We start from the raw sequence: 20,760 nt of genomic DNA, 5'->3' as shown, positions 1-20,760 counted from the left end.
ACAGTCAAATGACATGAAGGGGCCAGGGTTGTCACACCCGACAAGGTCTTCAGCAAAAGACAGCAGCCAAGCAGCAGGACCGGACTGCGGTGGGAGGAGAAAAGAGCACTATGGATAGGAGAGGATTTATTTTTTTTTACCCCTTACCTCCCTGGCCCAATTAAAAAAATACAATTTTAGTCTGGAGAATCTCTTTAAAGCCGGGGCCCCACAGGCCGGAAACGCTGCAATTGGGCTGTGGCAGAAATGCCACAGTAAAAATTGTGGCGTTTTACAGTACTTGCAAAGTGGATGGGATCCATGCGAATCCCATGCCCACTTTGCGGAGAAAAAAAAAAAAAAAAAAGAAAAATCGTAGCACGGACACACTGTGATTTCCAAAACTTTAGTGGTTTTGAAAACCGCAGCATGACAATTATATCTACGGAAACACCGGCGGCTTTCCCATAGATACAATTGTAACAGAAAGTCAGCGGAGGAAAACTCTGAACTTTCTGTTCAAAGCGCTGCAGGAAGAACCGCAATGCGTTTACGCCGCGGTTGTTCCCGCAGCGCTTTGGCGCGGCAGTTCTAGCTCGTGGAGCCTAAGACGACAAAATTAACCCATTCCTTAGAATAAAAATAGACAAAAACTAGGCATTTTTGCAACAAAAAATACCACAATTCTAAAATATTAATCTCCTATTATTAACGCTATCCACTTACACCACCAGATAAGGGCCTTAAAGGGGTATTCCCACGTCGCATACTCACCAGTCTTCACTGCTGTAAAATCTTTTTTTCCTGGTTTCTTGCATCATTTGGTGGGCGGGGTTTCACATGCAACCTGCCGTTTAGCTCCACCCCCAAATTAGTGTGTAGCTCCGCCCACCACATAGCATGATCCTATGGGGCGGCTGAAGGGCTTGTGATGTCATCAAAGGTCCTTAAACACTATATGCACAATATTGGACTATGAAGTACAGGCAGGAGCAACTCCATTCTGTGTTACATACAGAGACTGCCTGTCTCTGCCATAATGAACACAATTGTATTAGCTAGCCTGATAACTGGGAGAACAGAAGACGAGTTCAGAAATGAAAGCAGCTCCTCTCCCCTATCTGATAGCAGGAAGCTAGGTCACGTGGTGCAGACAAAGGAATAGCTAGAAACACAGGCTCGCTCCCTGCACTTAGCCCCTCCTCCCTCCCCCCTGAGAGCAGCAGATACATCACTTGACTTTTGAGCAGATAAGTCAAGGGCTGTGTCAACAATGAATTGAAATAAGTAAGACAGTGGCCAAACAAAGCAGTTTTGCTGAAGCAGTGTATTTAGGAAAAGTCTTACATCCAGATTAACAAGCAGTATAGCTAGGATCCTTGTGATGGGACAACTCCTTTAATAGAAGCAGAGACATATCTTTGTGGCCAAAAAACAATGCAGAAAATCATATTTTTATAGACTAGCAAATCAGATGGCAAATCCATCCACATTCATTTTTTTTCTTTTGGGTTATTCAAATCATTATGTCTTTTTTTGGTGACAGGGAATTATTTTTCAGTTTTTATTTTTGCATGTTTTTCATTTATTTTAACATCTAAGAAAATGTGAAACAAAAGAGGAAGGAGGGAAAATATAATTTTTCTATTTTTTAAATAGCACTAAGTGCTACTAAATTTATTTATTTTTAATAGTTTTCCCTCTCCATTACATACATTTTTTATGAAGACAACATATTGTTGTCGGCGGGTTAGAACCTATGACATGGGCATAGTAGTGGCACTCTCCCCCCCCCCCCCTTATATTTCTTTTATACATTGCCCCTAATAATTAATAATAATAAACTTAACTTTTTTTTTATGATTCCTCCTGTAACTGGTGCTGTCCATTAGAAATGCAAGCTCCTATGCTATACTGTAGAACGGTCCTGTGTCCGCTAAGACCAAGCAGTTCACACAGTTCCAGGTCCCTAGCGCTCATGTGATCAATTGGCTGCATCATGGCAGTTCCCACAGCTGTGAAAAAAATTGCTTATTTGAGCACTGTATACACAGCAATCATGACAGAAGGTATGGTAATAAACCATACCTGCCTTCCTTATTAAGGTCTGACTGTTTAACCTTGCAAGGACGTGTATATAGATCCTTGCACGGTTCAATGTGGATTGCCCAGACATATATAGTCAACAGGCAGTTCAGAGCAAAGTTTAAAAATATATAAATTATACATATACATTTAATATATATACCGTATATACTCGAGTATAAGCCGACCCGAATATAAGCTGAGGCGAGGCCCCTAATTTTACCACAAAAAAACTGGGAAAACTTACTGACTTGAGTGTAAGCCTAGGGGGGGAATGCAGCAGCTACTGGAAAATTTCAAAAATTAAAATGGCCGGAGTTTTTGGGTGCAGTAGATGCTGGGTGCTGGGAAAGGGGAGGGAGTGTTTTGGATGTCTGTCTGCCCCTTCCCTGAGCTTGAGGACTGTTTTTTTTTACTCCCACTTGGAATTCAGCCTGGCTGAATATAGGGTATCTGCAGTGCTCCTATTAACCCCTTCATGACGGAACAGGAGCACTGCAGATACCCTATATTCAGTAGACCGGGCACTTTCAGACACAGGGATACCTAATGTGTATGTGTTTCACAGTCATTTTCTACTTTTGTATGTATTCTAGGGAAAGGAGTGATTTACAACATTTAAAATTTTTTTTTTAAAGCTTCTCTTTCCCCCCCCCCCACTATTTTATGGGAGATTCTATCATTGATGTTGTGGCTGACCATAGACCACACAGTCGAAAAACACACTAGATTTTCAATCAGCATCAAACACTAACTAAAAGCTACACAGTAGTGGTTTATCTGCTGCAGTGTGTCCACCACCTCCCAGCTGCAGGTGGTCATTACTATGGCAGTCAGCTATATACCCCTTTAATCTCTGATGGACATCTCACAATTTTTTGTATCGTTAAACCTTCCTGGATCAAATTGCTGCATTTGACATAGATGATGGTATTTCTTCTTTGCACACCATCCAGTCCTAGCTTTGCACTTTCAGGGCCTCTTCTACTTGTCAGGGTTACCACGGGATTAGAGGTGGGACCCATCCTACTATTAGTTGACACAATCAGAGTTGAGAAGACTATCGTGGTTTTCAGATCACTTTCAAACTGATGATACTATATACCTCCTTCCAGGATATAAACACCAATCGCTGGAGAGAGACCAGTAACGTCACTCACATATGTGACTAGTTCCTTACCAGCGATCCCTAAAGGCATGGATTGGTCTCAGTGGTAACATGACCCTCTCAATTTCCAATGCTGGTAGCCCAGATACGCAGTGGAAAGAGGACCACGAGTGAACATTGGACAGAATGGGACAGGAGATTTTTTTTAATTTTTGCCTCAAATTTTGGACAATACCACCTCTGTAGAGAACATCACACAACAATTTTCATTGCATCTACTACTAACAATAGATGAAGTCAAATTTTGAAATCACAACTCTCCCATAGACCTCAATGAGTCGACTCCAGTCTATTGCTAAACCTTATAACCAGGTATAGAAAAATAGCAATAAACCTACAATCTGAGAATAACAGATGGAAATATAGCCTTTTTTTTTTTCTAACGTCTGGTTTTAATGAACAAACAAAAATTGGTGATACATTCCTTTCAACCATTCTAAAACAGATTTATATTCACCTTCTATATCTAGAACACCATCCTCTCTAGACTTGAAGCAGTGTGCTCAGATCTTTTTGTCTCTCTTTACAGTCAACGTTAAATCTGGTCACTTTTACATCACAACCACCTCCCCCTATTGAATAACTATTGCTAAAACACTAGTCTAAGCCCTTATGATTCCTTACCTAGTCCAGAGATTCTCAACCTTTTCAAGCCAAGTATCCCCTAGTCAGAAAACGTTCCAATCCAGAATCCCCAAATTAGTGATCACTTACAAATGGTAATAAAATAAGGTTTTATTTAGAGCCTTCATTAAGTTATGTGACATCCCCTTACAGTGCCCCCACATGTAGTATAATGGCCGTCGCACTGCCTCAATATGGAAGGACACCCATGCTCAGTGATGTTTAACCTATTAGTGACTGGCATATGAGCTTTCAATTCACATGTCAGTCACTAATGGGCCTTATTTTGCCACAATTGATTTAAGTCAGTTGTAGCAGGATAACCACCCCTTAGGTGCCAGTGTCAATATTTTGGAAAGGGCTCCTTTCTAGAGGAATCAGAATGCCTGCGAACAAGATCACAACGGCCAGTTTATGGTATGTTGTGACAGAAAAACGTAAAAAAAAAATGGTTTGATCATCGAAGCCTAGAACAGACCAGTCGCAAAGGGGTTAAACAGCAAGTGCTAAGCTGCATTCATTATTACCATGGATATTAGTGCCATGGACCTTGGGATGTTCAAAAAAATAAATAAATGCCGCCAAAACATGTCAAATATCCCCGTGACAGAAAAATTTCCCACAGTGGCCCCTCCAAACAGTATAACATCCCACAGTGATCCTTTGGAAACAATTAAAAAGATAAAATAAATTCCACATACATGGGGATGGCAGCTGATTCTCAACAATTTTGAGTTTAACTGAACTTGAATTTTTTGGGGGTTCGACACCCACAAACTACCATTATATGCTGGGATTTCTTTAGACCCGCGGAATATAATTAGTCTAGGTTTTAACCTGTGTTTGGCACTCAGGGAAGGTTTATAAACCATTTAAAATAAAACAAAACCAAAAAGGTAACTCATTTACTTAAGGAAAAAAGATATTTCTAAGGAAAGGTGGTGCGGATCAGAATAATAAAGTTAAGACAAGAATAGCTTTTCTTAAGGCTATTCCTATGTGTAGTTAGTTTAAAAAGGTTTTCTAAATGATAGAATCCCTTTAAAGAGTATCAACAAAAACCAATTTCATATAACCATAGTACATCCACAACTTGACCTGGTCATAAGCATCTTCAATTTTCTCTCTGACTATATCAGTATAAAATTGGTGGAAAGCCGGTAGACCCCATTATAGTTTATGTCACACAGAGTGCTAGTGTAAAGCCCGCCTCAAAAGGCTTTGTCCAGTTTCAGAAAATAAATTATTACTGCTTGTATAAAGAGAAGTTAAACTATTTTCCAATACACTTCCAGTATTAATTCTTCATTGTTTTCTAAATCTCTGATTATTGCCAATCTTTGTTTACTTCCACTGGATAAAAATTAGTCCATGGTCATGTGATATACAGTCCATGGTCATGTGATATACAGTCCATGGTCATGTGATGCACCTGTGTCCATCACATGACCATGGACTGATTTGTATCCACTGAAAGTAAGCAAAGAACAACATCAGAGATCTAGAACACTGAGGAACTGATACAGAAAGTATATTGGAAAATTGTCTAACTTTACATTATACAAGCAAAAACAATATGTATTTGCTGAAACTGGACAACCACTTTGACACCCCATAGTGGTACAGCTTACCATATCAGGTTTGTACTCAGCCATGATTATGAGCACTTGCTGTTTGAAATAAATTGGCTTTTAACCAGTGTTGCAGGACTTTGTGCTTTAGATCAAAGAGTGTGTATTTGTATTCTCTGATGCCAACACATGGGGCTTGTTTCCCATTTAAAATTAACAACATGTAGTGAATGTGTCAATCCTATCAATCAGTTTAGACTAAGCTCTTCTGTCAACTCCGCTCTCATTTGTTTTCACATTGATGTGTCATTTTACTATTTGCTACTTTCTCAAAAGTAAAGTGCTACAAAATGCTGGGGTTATAGAAGGCTATTATTAATAACACAATAACCTCCCACAGATCTCTCAAATTGTATTAATTTTTTTTTCTTTTTTTTTTCTAAAAAAACACTTCTTCATTAACTTACAAAACATATATAATGCATATGCAACATGTAGATGACAAAAACGCTGTCCTTTACCTCTTTATCCATGCCTACGATTTGCCTCTTGGAAAGCTTTTCCAGCTCGATGGACGCGTTGTTGGCATGAGTCTCCACCTCCTTCTGCAGCTTAAGGCGGTGCTCGTCCATCTCAGCCTTCAGCTTATTCTCCAGGGCGATCAGCTGCTTCTGGTGCTGGCGCCGCATCCGCTTATATCCTGACATCTGTTCCCGCAACTCGTTCTCCTGCTCATGCTCATGGATCTGCCTTGTAACCTATGAAGAGAACCAGAGTTTGCAACTTTTTAGAATTTTAAGGTAGCACAAATAACAGAGGAACTCTGCGATTAGCACCTCCTTAAAACATGGGGGCAAAAGCTTAAAGGGAGTTTGAAAGCCAAAGCCAAACCAGGAATGGCTGAACAGTCAGCAAAACAAAGCAAAAAAAAAAAAAAAAGAAAAAAAAAAAGACATTTTCTGTCCCATGGTTTAAGAGGAGGAAAGGTTTACAATGGTAAAACAGTAGGGGGGGGGGGGGGGTGTCAACCATTGGAACAAGAACAAAATCTTAGGCACAAAAAAATGTAAAAATCCAATACAGAAAGCCCACTTATACCCATTTGGTACAATCTTGTGGCTTCAATAAACTTTCTCTAAGGCGGACTTAAAACAATACGGTTTTTCATTTACTTTCAGCAAGTCATAAGACACCTCACAACTTCAGCAACTGTACTAGGAATCAAACAAGCACACAACTGTGCACACATCTACAGAAATCACTATCCTAAATCAGTACAAAGAAAGTAGGGAAAATATTTGCATAAAAATTGTCACAAGTTGGCTGCATGGGATTTTAGATACATGCACATTCAACTCAACTCAATGTATTCATATGGACTGAACCTGTCAAACACTCTAAAGATGTGTGTGTGGCCCAAACCTAAAATCACAACCATACAACATGAAATTCCTATATTACCTATTACCATTCTAGCAAAATCTGTGTGTAAAAGTAGATTTAGAACTAGTAGTAATAGCGATCTCTACTTGACTGAATCTTATACAGCACTATGAAGATTTTATTCCTGTCTTGGGGTTGAGCTGAAATTACAAACTCCTATAATGGACACAACTCAATATCACAGTGTACAACAGAGGAAAAACTTTAAAGACACACTCTGGAGATAGAGATTTTTTTTTTTTTTTTTTTATATTACTCATTGACAGTCCCCCTCAAGGTAACCTGATTTGACCTTCCTCAAGTGTGACCTGTTTTTCTACCATGCAGTACTTTGCACAGGTTGCGCCTCTCCACAAAGTCCCAATCCCTGTTCTTTTGACAAAATGCCTCCCTGCTTCTCTTCATTTCACTTGATCTGTCCTTCTAGCCCTTCTTTCTCACATACTGCCCATAGAAAAGTCACCATGCCCACATTGCCTTCCCAGGATTGGTGCAGATATACAAAGACTTTTCAAGACCTTTGGTGGACCACATCTTTACAGTTTAAGGTCCGGAAAAGTCCATTGTATTATTAGTTCTGCAGTATTTTGAAGAAACAAGAACTATCAGCAATATGATATTTGATTCTACATAAATGACTACCCTGCATAGCTAATTAGAAAAAAAAAATTATAATTATTATTATTTTTTTTTTCTACATACTGGAATGACAGTCTCACTAATTTGTAGTAAGAAGAGCGGCCATGTTTTTATTTTCTGGCCAATTCCCATTTGTTCTCCTACACAAGATGAGCAATGCCTTTTACCTTTCCTGCACTCACAGGAATAAGAGAAGCACATTTCATTGGCACATTTTGTAAATATTTTAACCTCCTCCCTGAAAATAATTAATATGTACTTCAACTATATGTTCACACTATTTGCTATATATGCTGGAAAAAGTTCCCAACATATACCTTCAGTGGAAGCCTAAAAGCTATCCCATTTTACTGACATGGAGTTAGACAAGCTGCTCAGGCCCGATGCACATCTGCGTTCAGGCCATTCTATTTGCCTATCCGCATGAAAAATGCAGGGAGAACAGTCCTGCAAGCAACAGTTTTCTCTCCGCATTTTTCGTGTGGTTTGGTAAAGGATTCAAGTCATCCTGTCTGTTCTTCTGGTTCATTGCAGGACCAGAAGAATGGAAATATGTTCCATCTAAATGTTTTACTTGCAGGACTTTTATCTGTGATCTCTGACTTTATGCTGGATGGACGTGCAGAACAATTGCAAACATAGCCTTATGGATACACTTAGCATGTACATCAGAAGCTTACACATTAAATATACATATGCAATGATAACAGAGCCTAACTGGATTGAATAAAAAAAAAAAAAAAAGAAAAACTTGACGCAACCCACATGCTGAAATTTGGAAAGGTGCGTGGTCTTTGCATTCAGTGAGGTATCTAAAATATATATATAGCATTCAACAACAAATCTAGCTGTAGTTCTTTTATGGGCTGTATCCTTAGAAGTAAAAGAGACGATAGTAAACCAAGCACTCAGTCACCAACTATTGGGAGGCAAAGAGAATGACAAACTTTACAAGTCACATGCATACCTCCGGCATGCGTCTATCTGCTGTGATCTTGAGCATGCATGAATGATCAGTGTACTGTAGTGAAACTAAAAGTTTGCCAACTTCCAATGGATGAATGCAGGAATCCATGACGTCACAAAAAAATAAAATTAAAAAAAAGGCTAAATTTTATGTTGCCACACCCTTTCCACTTGCAGTCAGGAAATCAATATGTTGGTGAAGGGGTGCCAAGAAGTGAATAGTCTCTAAACCTCTTATGTTTACATGGATGAAGCACAAATGTAAAATACATTATTTGCTCTTACCCTGACTCTCCACTGCAGCTTTGAGGAGGGAGAAAAAAACAAAATAACTGAGCATTACCATGCCACAGCAATAAGAAGGTCTGAAGAAAGAACTATGCTAAACAACAAGCTCAAGTTAGAAAGAATAAATGATCCAAAACAGAATAGAATTCAGATTTTACCTAACTTGGAATCCCCGAACCAAGAAATCTCAAAATCTAACAGTCTGTACACGTACCATCAAATAATACTGGTGGACAGCGAGACAGCATGCAGCAGTACTGACAGCACAACAGATCATTACATACTGCCATACTGAGGAACATGGCGCCCACTGGGTGTGAGTGTTACAAATGAAATGGCACTGGAATGAGAGAGGACGGTAAGCCTTACAATGGCACAATTTCATTAAATCTAGATTTCTTCTGTAAATGCAGCATACAAGAGAAGATCAGGAGTCTGTCCGGTCATTTAACAGAAACCTTAGTTATCCATTTTTTAACCTCATTTCTACTTAATGTTCCGCTATCCCCCTTTTATTATTAGCCATGTCGTAGTATTCACCTCAGAAATCAAAGACGGGGAGGACTGCAGCCTCAATTACACATTCAGATGACACCTTAAAGACTGCCCCATTTCATGTAGACTTTATTACAATGATTATTTCCTTGGACTTCGATAATATTAATGAGTTTGTCAATTCTATATCACACCCATAAAATATCAACTACATTTTGCCACAAGCAGGCAACCGACAAAACAGGAGCAACATTTTATAGGTAAGTATATGTGAGCAGAAGCGTCACTTTATCAAGTATGAGAAGATAGGTACACTAGGCATGTAACGGAAGGAAGAAATCTAAGGCACGACTCAGACTATTAATGTTCAAAGGGGCTCTATCAGCAAAATCATGCTGATAGAGCCCCACATATGCGTGAATAGCCTTTAAAAAGGCTATTCAGGCACCGTAAATGTTATATTAAACTACCCCCCAGTTTTAAAATAAAACCCTAAAAAAGAATGTTATCATCTACTTATGCATCGTGCATGCTGGGCAGGCATTCAGGGTTTGTCTTCTTCTTCATCCACGCCTCCTCTTCCTCCGATGTCCTTCGGCGCTCGCTAACTGACACTGATATAAAAAAAATGGCCTGGGCGCATGCGCAGTAGAATGCGGCTTCTACTATGGCTACTGCGCAGGCGCCCAGGCCATTTTTTTTTTTTTTATCAGTGTTAGTTCACGAGCGCCGGAGGAGGATGGGACAGGAGGACATCGCAAGAAGAGGAGGCGTGGATGAAGAAGACGGCAGACCCTGAATGCCTGCCCAGCGTGCACGATGCGTAAGTAGATAACATTCTTTTTTAGGGTTTTATTTTAAAACTGGGGGGTAGTTTAATATAACTTTTACGGTGCCTGAATAGCCTTTTTAAAGGCTATTCACGCATATGTGGGGCTCTATCAGCATGATTTTGCTGATAGAGCCCCTTTAAGCTGCAGCAGTCTCTAGCTCCCGTTTCCTCCTAAGCCCTGCCCTCTTGTCAAGCAAGTTATATGAAGTATCTAAAATGTCTCACTCAAATAACCCTGCATACAGACCTGACTCTTAATCAGAACTGACCACTGGACTCTTAAGCACCCCCCCCCCACACACACACACACAGATCCACAGCTTATAGAAGTGGATCCCACCTATGGAAGAGGCACCAAATTGGTATACCGAGGCCTCCTGATCTGCCTGGCGAAGCAGAAGCCATATGGCACAGTGTTCTCAGTTCACTATGATAGAAATAAGAGTAAACAGCCAAGTAGAACTGACAGAAGGCCCCTGTTGGTGGGAGCAATAGCTACTGGACATAACCGGTGGGTGCGTCATAAATATTTGTATTAGGAATACCCCTGAACCTGTACAACGTTTATCATCTACATCTGGGGACATCATTTAAAGAAGTTGCTCTCTTTCCCACTTCCAGTTAATATGGAATTGATATGTCTGTACAGATTGCATTGCATTAACTAGAACTGAAAAGCAGCAAGTAGTTTTACTATAAAGGCAAAGGACTCTAAATGTATAGTGAAGAGTGACTTATGAACTATCTGAGCTGGTTACCAAGGATTGCTGACTCACCTGCAGTGGGTAGATGACATCTCAAGCATTACACAACCTTATATTACCCATCCAACATTCAACAGTGCCAAGGATGTCTAATATCACAATCCATACAGATCATTTGCCAACCTGGACTGTAAACAGTATATGTAAAAATAAGTAGTTTGGTGTGTAAACGGGGTTAAACATAATTCCAATTCTTTTAATATATGTTGATCAATATATAATAAATTGCAGATGGGCATGGGCTGTGGCCCCTCACACATTCTTGTACATGGGTCTGTATGAGGAAGTTTCCCCCTGACACCATTTCATTGAACACATGCACACATCATATATACTATGGCAATTCTTACTGAGAGCAATGCCCTGAAGGAATCAGTTCCACTGGATAAATACTGTGGGGGTCAACAGATCAGATATTGAAGACCTATTCTGTAGATAGGAATCAAAGATTGCATTTGGTACTGGAAAACCCCTTTAAGAATTGGAAGCTCACAGGCAAGAATGCAAGATTCATGATTGATGCAATTCATGATTTTAATAACTTTCTTACTGTAAATGTGTGTGTATATGATACACAACTTTCAGCTGACTTGTGAGAAGATGCTGTCCATAAAGAAGACATGTGACATCAGCAGGGGTAACACTCCTCTGCACCAGCCTGACAGGCTAAGTACACCCACAAGACACACACTGAAATGTAAATGCTTATGGTTGTGGACAACAGTGAAAGTGAAGATTTTCAAAGCAGAATTTTGCAATCTTAGCACTTGGTCTTATTTTGGTTATTTAAAGGGGTTGTACAAGATTCCAAAAAACATGGCTGATTTCTTTCAAAAACTCTCCATGGGTTGTGGCAGTTATTGCAGATCAGCTTCACTGAAGTGAATGGTGCTGGGCTGCAATACCATACACAAACCAGAATCCAATGTGGTGCCCATTTTTTTTTTTTTTGGTTGTGCACAGCCCCTTTTAAACAAGCCCTTTAAAAGCCGATAAGATCACAGTCTTGGATCTTTGCAGGCTGCATTATAACCAGCTGTCTTTCCATACAACTATTACATCAAATGTTCTCTTTATTAGAAGGAGTGTTTCAATAGGAGTACAGCAGTGGGGACCATATATTCCCTGCAGCTGCTTTCCTGCAGCATACATGCACCATTTATGGTGCTTTTATTTTGTGAAGGTAGACAGCAGAGGGCTGACGCAGTGTGCTGTCAGCCATCACAACAGCCCCTCTGTTCTCTCCATTCACAGAACACGGGCACTGTAAACACCACCTGTATTTTGCTGACAGCGCTTGAAGAGCAGCTGCGCAGAATTTTAACTATCTGCTTCTCCATTCTCCTATATTACCCAAATCAGTCCCACTCACAAAGAAGGATTTACATAGTACATGTCATAATGTTACGCACTAAACTGGCTCTAAAAGATGGAATCTCATTTGTTTTTCTCTCTTTGTTCAATGAAGTCATTTGATTTGCTCAGAACTTCATCAGGAGGCGGATTTATTTTCATGCAATATTCTCGGAGCCCAAGAAGAAGGTTATTGGGCCACAGAACTTCAGATTCTAAGGTGCTGCACTGCCATTCCCTCAGCAAACTATAGTCTTCTATCAAAGTATGTCTACAGTTACTAGAAGACTGGAAGATGCAGGCAGTCCTAGATGGGCTGAAAGGAAATCTAAAGCAAAGATGCTTGCAACCTGTGGCTCAGGGAACACACATAGGCCACGATGCCAGTCTCTGAGGCCCCTAACCAACTGAGCTCATGCATATTTGTGTGTTCACACGTCATTTCTGTCTAAGGCTGTATTCACACCAGCACTTAAATTCCATTTGGGGATTCCATACTTGAATCTGGTTGAAAAATCTGTAGTTAAAAGTCCTGCAAGCATGGCTTTTCTCTCCGTATTTTTCGGGGAGAAACCAGGCAGAAACCCAGGGGACCCCATTATACTCTATGGGCTCCATGGCTTGCCGCGAGTAACAACTTTTGAACCGGACTGGTTTTCTGTTTTAACGGAAATATGAGCACAAGTGTGAAGTTGGAGTAAGAGAAGATATCCGGCAGGTATGAGTAAGTAATAGTGGTATACTGTGTGGCCATCTCTGGGACCCTCATATATTGGCAGAATTAGTGCATGTACACACATACCAGAACATTTCTGTAGTCAATTCCATTCCATTAAAAAGGTTGAAAGTTCACAGAAAGAATGGAAATGCTGCAGAATTAAAGGGACTGTACTGAGTTGTGAAATTATCCCCCATGAATAGATCAAGGGGACAGATTCATGATTTGTGGGGGTCAGATTCTGCCATCCTGATGATGTCCCCCTCCTCTCCATCCATTCCCTATAGGATATATCTAAGCACTGTATTTGGCCATATCTAATGCTCCCATAAAGAATGAATGAAGAACCAAGGCACATGCTTGCCTTGCCGCTCTATCCGGATGGAGAGAATCAGACCCTCACCGATCATTGATATATTAAACTGCTGCTTACTGGATTATTGTGCCGACCTACTGCCTCTGTGCTAGGCCATGCAGTCAGTGGAAAAAGTGTCGTCAAACAGAGAACTAAAATTTCACTGTCCAGAGTGTTTGGTCACGTGACCATTTGAGGTGCAGATGAAAGTCCTGTTATACAAGGATTCAGGAAGGGGCGTTCCTCACAGCCTGGCTAGACTGTCAGAAACGCCCTTTTGACAGTGAAGTGATAGCAGTAACTTTACTGATATCTCTTGCCCCGAGGCACATAACGGGAAAGACGATCAGCGCAATGTCTGCTTTCTAGTGGTTATATAAAACCACGAGTGACCAAGGACATGAAAGGTCTTTTTTAAACCAAAAAAGTTGCTATAGTGTATCCTTAAGACTAGTCTCATTCTTAAAGGCACATCAGCACATCTAGTTAAGTAAACACTTGTATTCCCAATTATATAACAAATCTGAAGAATTTTTCATATATAATTTTACTTTGTGGAATTCCTGTTACTCCTCCTACACATATATTACTGTAATAAATCCAACAACTGGGCGTTTCCATCTCCTAATTACAGAGGACCTTTCAGGTCCTCTAACATCGATATGGTTATATATTGCAGTAGAGAGGGGGAGTTCAGCTCTGACAGTGCAGAGATACTGGTACCGAAACTAATGACACCGATCTCTCTGCGACTGGGCCAGATACTGGAAAAACTAACAGTGTGCTGAATTCAATGCACTGTGAGCTTCTCAGTGCAGCCATAGAAATAAATGGGTCAGTGTGCTTGCCGTGAAATTCATGGCTAGCACACTATGCACACGATTGTGTGCATGAGGCTTAAAGGGGGGTTCCTCTATAAAGTAAGCACAGACTGGACAGCATCAGACTGTGTAGTGACAGACCTCAAAATAGTAACGCACAGTTGTCAACTTTTTCATAAATTTCTAGAGATCAGCACACTGCAGAAATATAAGAACATGTCTCTTCAATTGTTATTTATCGGGGGAATACAAGTATTTTATAGACCTGCCTTTCTTTCATAAGGATTCTTTGTACAAAAAAAAAAAAAAAAAAAAAAAGACATTTCTCATCAAATAAGTTGCAAGTATGAAGGAAGCACAACACTGGTTTCACAGTCAACAAATGTCTAGCACACCATGGCTGAAACCACACATACTCGTGATGGCCAATAGTCACACAATTTTCTGGTAAAATGGACGTTTTATCTTCCTCCAAACTATATGGTTAGCAACCAGCACTGGCAGGTAGAGTCTTGCAGCAGATGGAACACGATCTATTACTCTAAAATACTACCAGTCTTTTCTTCCCAACTTTTTCCTTAAAACTATCCAACCAATATACGGTATGTTAAGTGGATAGTACAGCTAAAGTACACAATGAATTCTGGTTGCTATATTTACAGCTAAGAATTGCACAGCATAGATTTCTGTAACAGATTAAAGGGGATTTTCAGTTTCAGCAAATAAATGTTAAAGCTTGCATAATAAAGCATTAAGTGAAAAGTTCTATAGTTTTCTAGACCTTTGCTTGCTGTGATTCGTTGTTTACCTCGAATGGATAAGACAGTCCATGGTTATGTGATGGACAAACAGGTGCATGGTTTGTTACAAGACAGATGTCCAATTACTGTGCTGTGACCACTGAATTGTGCATCATCACATGACCATGGACGCTACATTACATACATGTAGTGGAGAAATGGAAAACTTTTCATTGTACACCCAATAACAATAGGTATTTGCTAAAAGCAGACAACTCCTTTAAGGAAAAAATTGTCAAGGTAAGCTCACCCTTCAGAAGAAATATCCGTTAAGTCCATATAACGTTGCCTAGGTGCACGACCCTTCCTCCCGACTCCACGGAGCAGTGTTTCCAATGACATACAAAAAAGATGCGGGTCCGCAACACTGAGGTACGTATAAAGTAAGTTTTATTCCATCAGATTAAAAATAGGTCGGAGTGACCATCCAGACAGAGCGCTGGTTACATAGACAAGTGCAAAAAGACTAGAAAAAGTGAAGAAACAACATGCTGCCACAGGTCTGATGCGTTTCGGGGTTAAATATGCCCCTTAATCATAGCCCTGATTAAGGGGCATATTTAACCCCGAAATGCGTCAGACCTGTGGCAGCATGTTGTTTCTTCACTTTTTCTAGTCTTTTTGCACTTGTCTATGTAACCAGCGCTCTGTCTGGATGGTCACTCCAACCTATTTTTAATCTGATGGAATAAAACTTACTTTATACGTACCTCAGTGTTGCGGACCCGCATCTTTTTTGTATGTCATTGGAAACTCCTTTAAGGCTACAGGGCCAGGTTCACTTTGGGGTGGATTTCACAATAAATACATCATGAGGAATAGAAGGGTTTACGAAATGATTTGTAACAATTCAGGAGCCGCAACTTTTGTTATTCCTCTTTAGGAATTCATGAATAAATTGACCAATGCGCAGGGACACACCCCTTCAGAAGAGAAGGCATGGTAGTGCCCAGTTGTCACTGAATTCATAAATGCCTACAACTGTTATTTCACTGTTAGACATAAACAGACATGTCTGCAGAAGGCACAGGTCTTCCAAAATGGAGTCTGTCACCAGAAAAGTAAGGGTCATCTGAATCAATTGGCGTTTTTCCCTTTGTGAGTCAGCGCCTCAACTGCCGACATATTGCTGCTTTTCTCGATACAAATAAGATCTTTGGAGCAACAAAGGCATTGCTACAAGGGCTTGCATATTGACAAAATTGCTCCAAAGAGGTAAGCGGCAAGTGTAATGCTCTCATTGCCCAAAAACCAATATTGCACCATTGACAAAAACAGCAATAACGTCTATTCAAATCCCCAGCAATGAACATCGAGGTAAGTGCACAGTCACTAATATATAAAATAGATAGATGCTCTCTTACAGTAGCTCACCACAACCTATTAAAGGCGACCTTTTATGTACACAGGCACACGCGGTTTTTTATACCGCTAGAAAGCCAACAGTGTGCTGAATTCAGTGCCCTGTCAGCTTTCCCGTTATGTGCCCCGGTTCAGGAGATATCAGTGCAGTTATCTCCAGCCCCGGGGAACATAATGGGAAAGCAGACAGGGCGCTGAATTCAGCACACTGTTGGCTTTCTAGTGGTATATAAAACTACATGTGCTCGAGGACATGAGAGGTTGCCTTTAAATCAAAAGTTAACTAAAGGTAAAATAAAAGATGCGAGCATTATATTTGTGTTATACAACCAATGTTAGTCCAAGAAGAGCAGCTTCACTCAAAAGCAGGGCTTCTCAAACTTTTTTTTTTTTTTTTTTTTTTGACACTGGCCTTACAGTCAGTCTGTCATGATGCTGTCCCTCACCAGCAAAGATACTGCCATGTTGTACCAAACATATGCCACTGTGCTGTACACATAATATTCTTACCAGCGGCAATCACAGTAAAGAATAGAACCTGTAGCAACACCAGATACCACATTGCAGAACTAAACACCTCCCTAGCAGTGCTACATATCAGTGTCCAGCAGAAAGTAATCCCCAGAAGAGCCAAACACCATGAGCAGTACAAAACACTTCTACAAACATCTCAACCTAGAAGCGCCAAATACCTTCACAGAAAAGCCAAACCCCACAATAAAGCATCACTGGTAGTAGTACCCAAGTCTTCTCCTCTCCTCAGCCTTTCCACGGCTAACCCATTGGATAAAGCATTCCCTCACAAGAAAATCTCAAACTTGAAGCCAATAAATCCCCAAGTCCACCCTTCTATCAGAGTCAGGAGCACCCTCATCACAGGAAGAAATAAGACCTCTCTCTAGTACCAGTTTATGCCGGATTAGATGATTCAACCTGCAGGCTCTGGCTGAACTGCTCCTAGGTAAAGGGCTGGTAGACTATTGGTGATGAGGACAGCACAGGAACTTCTGCCTTTCTAGCCATGGAGATTGCACTGCTAACAGGATTATCTATGCAGTTTCTCCTTTAGAGTTCCTGCTTTGGTAGAGACCCGTCGTGCACCAGCTAGTGCGCTGCACCTCACTGTTTGAGAAGGACTGCTCTAAAAGAATATGTTCCCCAATGTGCACAAATACAGTTACCGTGTTTCTCTGAAAATAAGACAGGGTATATATATTTTTTTATTCTCTTAAAAACAAAACAAAAAAACAAACAAAACAAAACTAGGGCTTATTTTCAGGATACGTCTTATTTTCAGGCACTGGAGTAAATCAGAATCTTTTCTGATTCGCTCAGGCAAATCTTGTGAAATGGTTAGGGTTAGTAACCATAACTTACATTCACAATTGATGGTGCAGAGTCAGTGGCACTGGTTACTGCCACTGTCTCTATATACACTGTGAGGCAGTGGCACCATGCCTCCTCCATCTCCTTTAATGCTAAGGGGGAGGTGCTATAGTGGAATGGCTGAATCTGTGGGAGAGAGCAGGGGTGGCACTTGACATCTGATCACGTAGGTAGCCAAGCCCACAGCATAATAGCGGCTGGGAGGTGGGACCCAGGAGGTGGCATCTGAAAAGCAGGAGCTGGGACTCTCGAGCTGGTGAGAGGATATTGCTCTGTTGTGGCAGGGAGTAGCAGGGCACCTGTCCAGGACAGCTGGGAGCTACGGGCTTATATTTCAAGCTTACTCCAAAAACCCCAGGGCTAGGGCTTATTTTTGGAAAAACAGGGCACTAGTAAATGAATACTAGATATAGCAATAACATAACACAACCATTTGGTACTGAAACTCTATTTCATTAACATTGCATTGTAGTTATAAAGGAACACCAAATCCAAAAATGAAAGCTAAAACTACAAAAGAAATAACGTAGTCCTCACTATTGCTAGTCTGAAGAATGTTCTCCATGATCCTAACACAAACAGTGCTATAGAAAACCTGAAGAGGTATATTCATCTCCTGATTGACAAATGGGGTGGGGTTTAAAGGCGCTCTATCATTGGGAAAAGTCATTTTTAACTAATCACATCCTTGCATAGGCTTCAGAAAGGCTGTTCCACACCTACCTTTAGTATGTAAATTGCCTCAGTGGTTTCTGAATAATGATATATCGTGCACTCTCTTTGCTATTGTTTCCTATGGGAGTATATGCACAGGCTGCTGCTGCTGATGTCTCAGCTTCCTGGTTGCACGCACACACAGGAGATAATAGGAGAGAGGAGGCTGCTGGGAACTTCCTGAGCTGGGTGGAAGCTCATTAGCATATGAACAAGAACAGACTTACTCAGAAACCACTGAGGCAATTTACATACTAAAGGTAGGTGTGGAATAGACTTTCTAAAGGCTACGCAAGGATGTGATTAGTTAAAAATTACTTTTCCCAATGATAGAGCCCCTTTAAATGGGTTTTCCCAACACACAAATTTACATATTGAAAACAAAACAAAAAAAACCTTGAGCAAACATGGATATATTTGCACATTATCTATAACTTCTCATACCTCTTATTCACAGTTTCATGACATTTTCAACCTACGATGGCAAATGGACAATATGATCTATACAGCATGTGACTGGCTACCTCACTAGTGAAAACTAAGGTTCACCTTGCACTGGCCATTCCTTGTAATAAAAGCTACTAATGCCCTGTTCAAAAGCTGTGGCCCCAAGCAGGTGATGTGTGAATGAGCTCTTATTCTCCAAGTGGGTGGCATTTTCTCAGAGGAAATAAAAGGTCACTGCCTACTGGAGAGTAAGTTCTAATTTACATATAACCTACTGGGGGTGTAAACTGATCAGGGGCACAGCAAAATGCTATGGGGATGTTGATGGGTACCTGAAAGAGATCTCTGTAGACCTATTAAAATCAGATGTTGGTATCAGATGCTGCAGTTACATTTGGCTGCTTACTCTGTACATCTAACCCAATATCTAATTGTGTCTAATATTTAGACTATGTAAGTTATTCTATAAAGACATGGCAAATTTTTCACAATCATTAACAATGGGTAATAAATTCAGGTCTCTTCATAAAACCAGGAGTAAGACAGCATGATAGAATAGATATGATAGATATGTACACTGCTTAGAAATATGGCCCGAGTTAAATAAATACGTCAAACCAAGGTGTCCCTGCATGTTCCACTCATATTCACGCAGTATGGTGACCAAGAAGCAGAACGGAAGGTTGTGCCTCAAGTTTGGTGCAAGAAGACTGGCAAAGTGGGGCTGATAAATTAGCCCAATGTGTGCTAAAAACAGCCATGTGACCACCATTACACAGCCATGTGACCGCCATTACACAGCTGTATTTGCCATTTGTTTGAATAAGGCCTTAGCAAATACAGTAGTGTACATAAGGCATAAGATAGAACCAGACAGTCTCTATTGTTCGCAGTTACAGATTGACCCATCCACATCTATAGTCCCATACAGGTTTGTATTTCTTTACTGATCATTATCCAGACCATAGAAACTATTGCAGAGCATGGAGCAGGTCCTATTCCGCTCTTTATCTGCGACACAGACTCACCCATTCAAGCATAGAGGATTGTACAAGTCTTTTTATGGAAGACACACTGATGACATTGTAAACATGTTTTTTTGCAGAAAATACATATCAGTTTTTTGTGGACAGTAAGATCTACTATGGGGTAGATTTACTGATCCTGTGTAATATTTAGACTACATGCACACGACCAGTGTGGAAATAAAATTACATACATAAGCACATTTTATCTAAGTATTGTAAATTCAGAAAGTAAAGAGCAGCTACAAAAGATAACCCTGCCAGGAAGACCTGGCAAATCTTTATATTAAATGGACAGCTCACAAACCTCAATGGTTACTGCATAATAATACTTCACAGCAGTGACCATGTAGGCGATACGGTGGTGCTGGGTCATTTCGTCAGGAGGAGGATTTTGGTTTTTTGCTGCTATTAAGTACCATTCAAGGGTCTTTTAGCATGGTCAGACCACAAACTGTATTTAGTGCTCCCTATTCTACTACAAGGAATGTCACCATGGGGTCTATGGACCTGTAGACAGAAAATCCACTGAACTGTACAGTAGCAGTAATTACAAATAAAGAAAGTGACACCACTGTAGGTTTGATAAAAACACTTGTAGTTCAGATAAATATATATTTATTATTAGATGTTCTCCATTGGATGTGTGCAGTAGCAGTAAAGTGGAAAACATTAAAATAAATATCCTCCACGCACTGCTCAAAAATCCTGCAGCCGGGGGTAACACGGTGGCTATGTGGAGTCCTGGGTTCGAATCCTGCCATGGACAAAACATCTGCAAGGAGATTGTATATTCACCCTGTATGGAGTATGGGAGGAAACCCACGCACAAAGACATACTGATAGGAAAAATGTGCATTTGTGAGCCCTATATGGGGATCACAATCTACATTAAAAGAGGAAAAAAAAAATTCTGCAGCCTTAC

At 40.4% G+C, this 20,760-nt stretch overlaps 1 protein-coding gene across 4 annotated transcripts in view; it reads right to left on the bottom strand.

The window, feature by feature from the left end:
- The window catches only part of TAOK3 (TAO kinase 3), a 145,009-nt gene that overhangs the window by 29,260 nt on the left and 94,989 nt on the right, over positions 1–20,760 (bottom strand). For 3 of the 4 annotated variants that reach the window (XM_075273338.1, XM_075273354.1, XM_075273346.1), the window contains 2 exons: positions 8,761–8,778; positions 5,949–6,185 (listed from right to left, as the gene is read on the bottom strand). In XM_075273338.1, the coding sequence (XP_075129439.1) occupies positions 5,949–6,185; positions 8,761–8,778 (255 nt within the window). The remainder of the gene's footprint in view (positions 1–5,948; positions 6,186–8,760; positions 8,779–20,760) is intronic. The other variant, XM_075273364.1, reaches the window with a different exon arrangement.

The sequence above is a fragment of the Leptodactylus fuscus genome, chromosome 1 (genome assembly GCF_031893055.1).
Source record: "Leptodactylus fuscus isolate aLepFus1 chromosome 1, aLepFus1.hap2, whole genome shotgun sequence".
Classification (NCBI taxonomy): domain Eukaryota; kingdom Metazoa; phylum Chordata; class Amphibia; order Anura; family Leptodactylidae; genus Leptodactylus; species Leptodactylus fuscus.
Note: the sequence above shows the minus strand (reverse complement) of the source record. Positions and strands in the feature narration are given on the sequence as shown.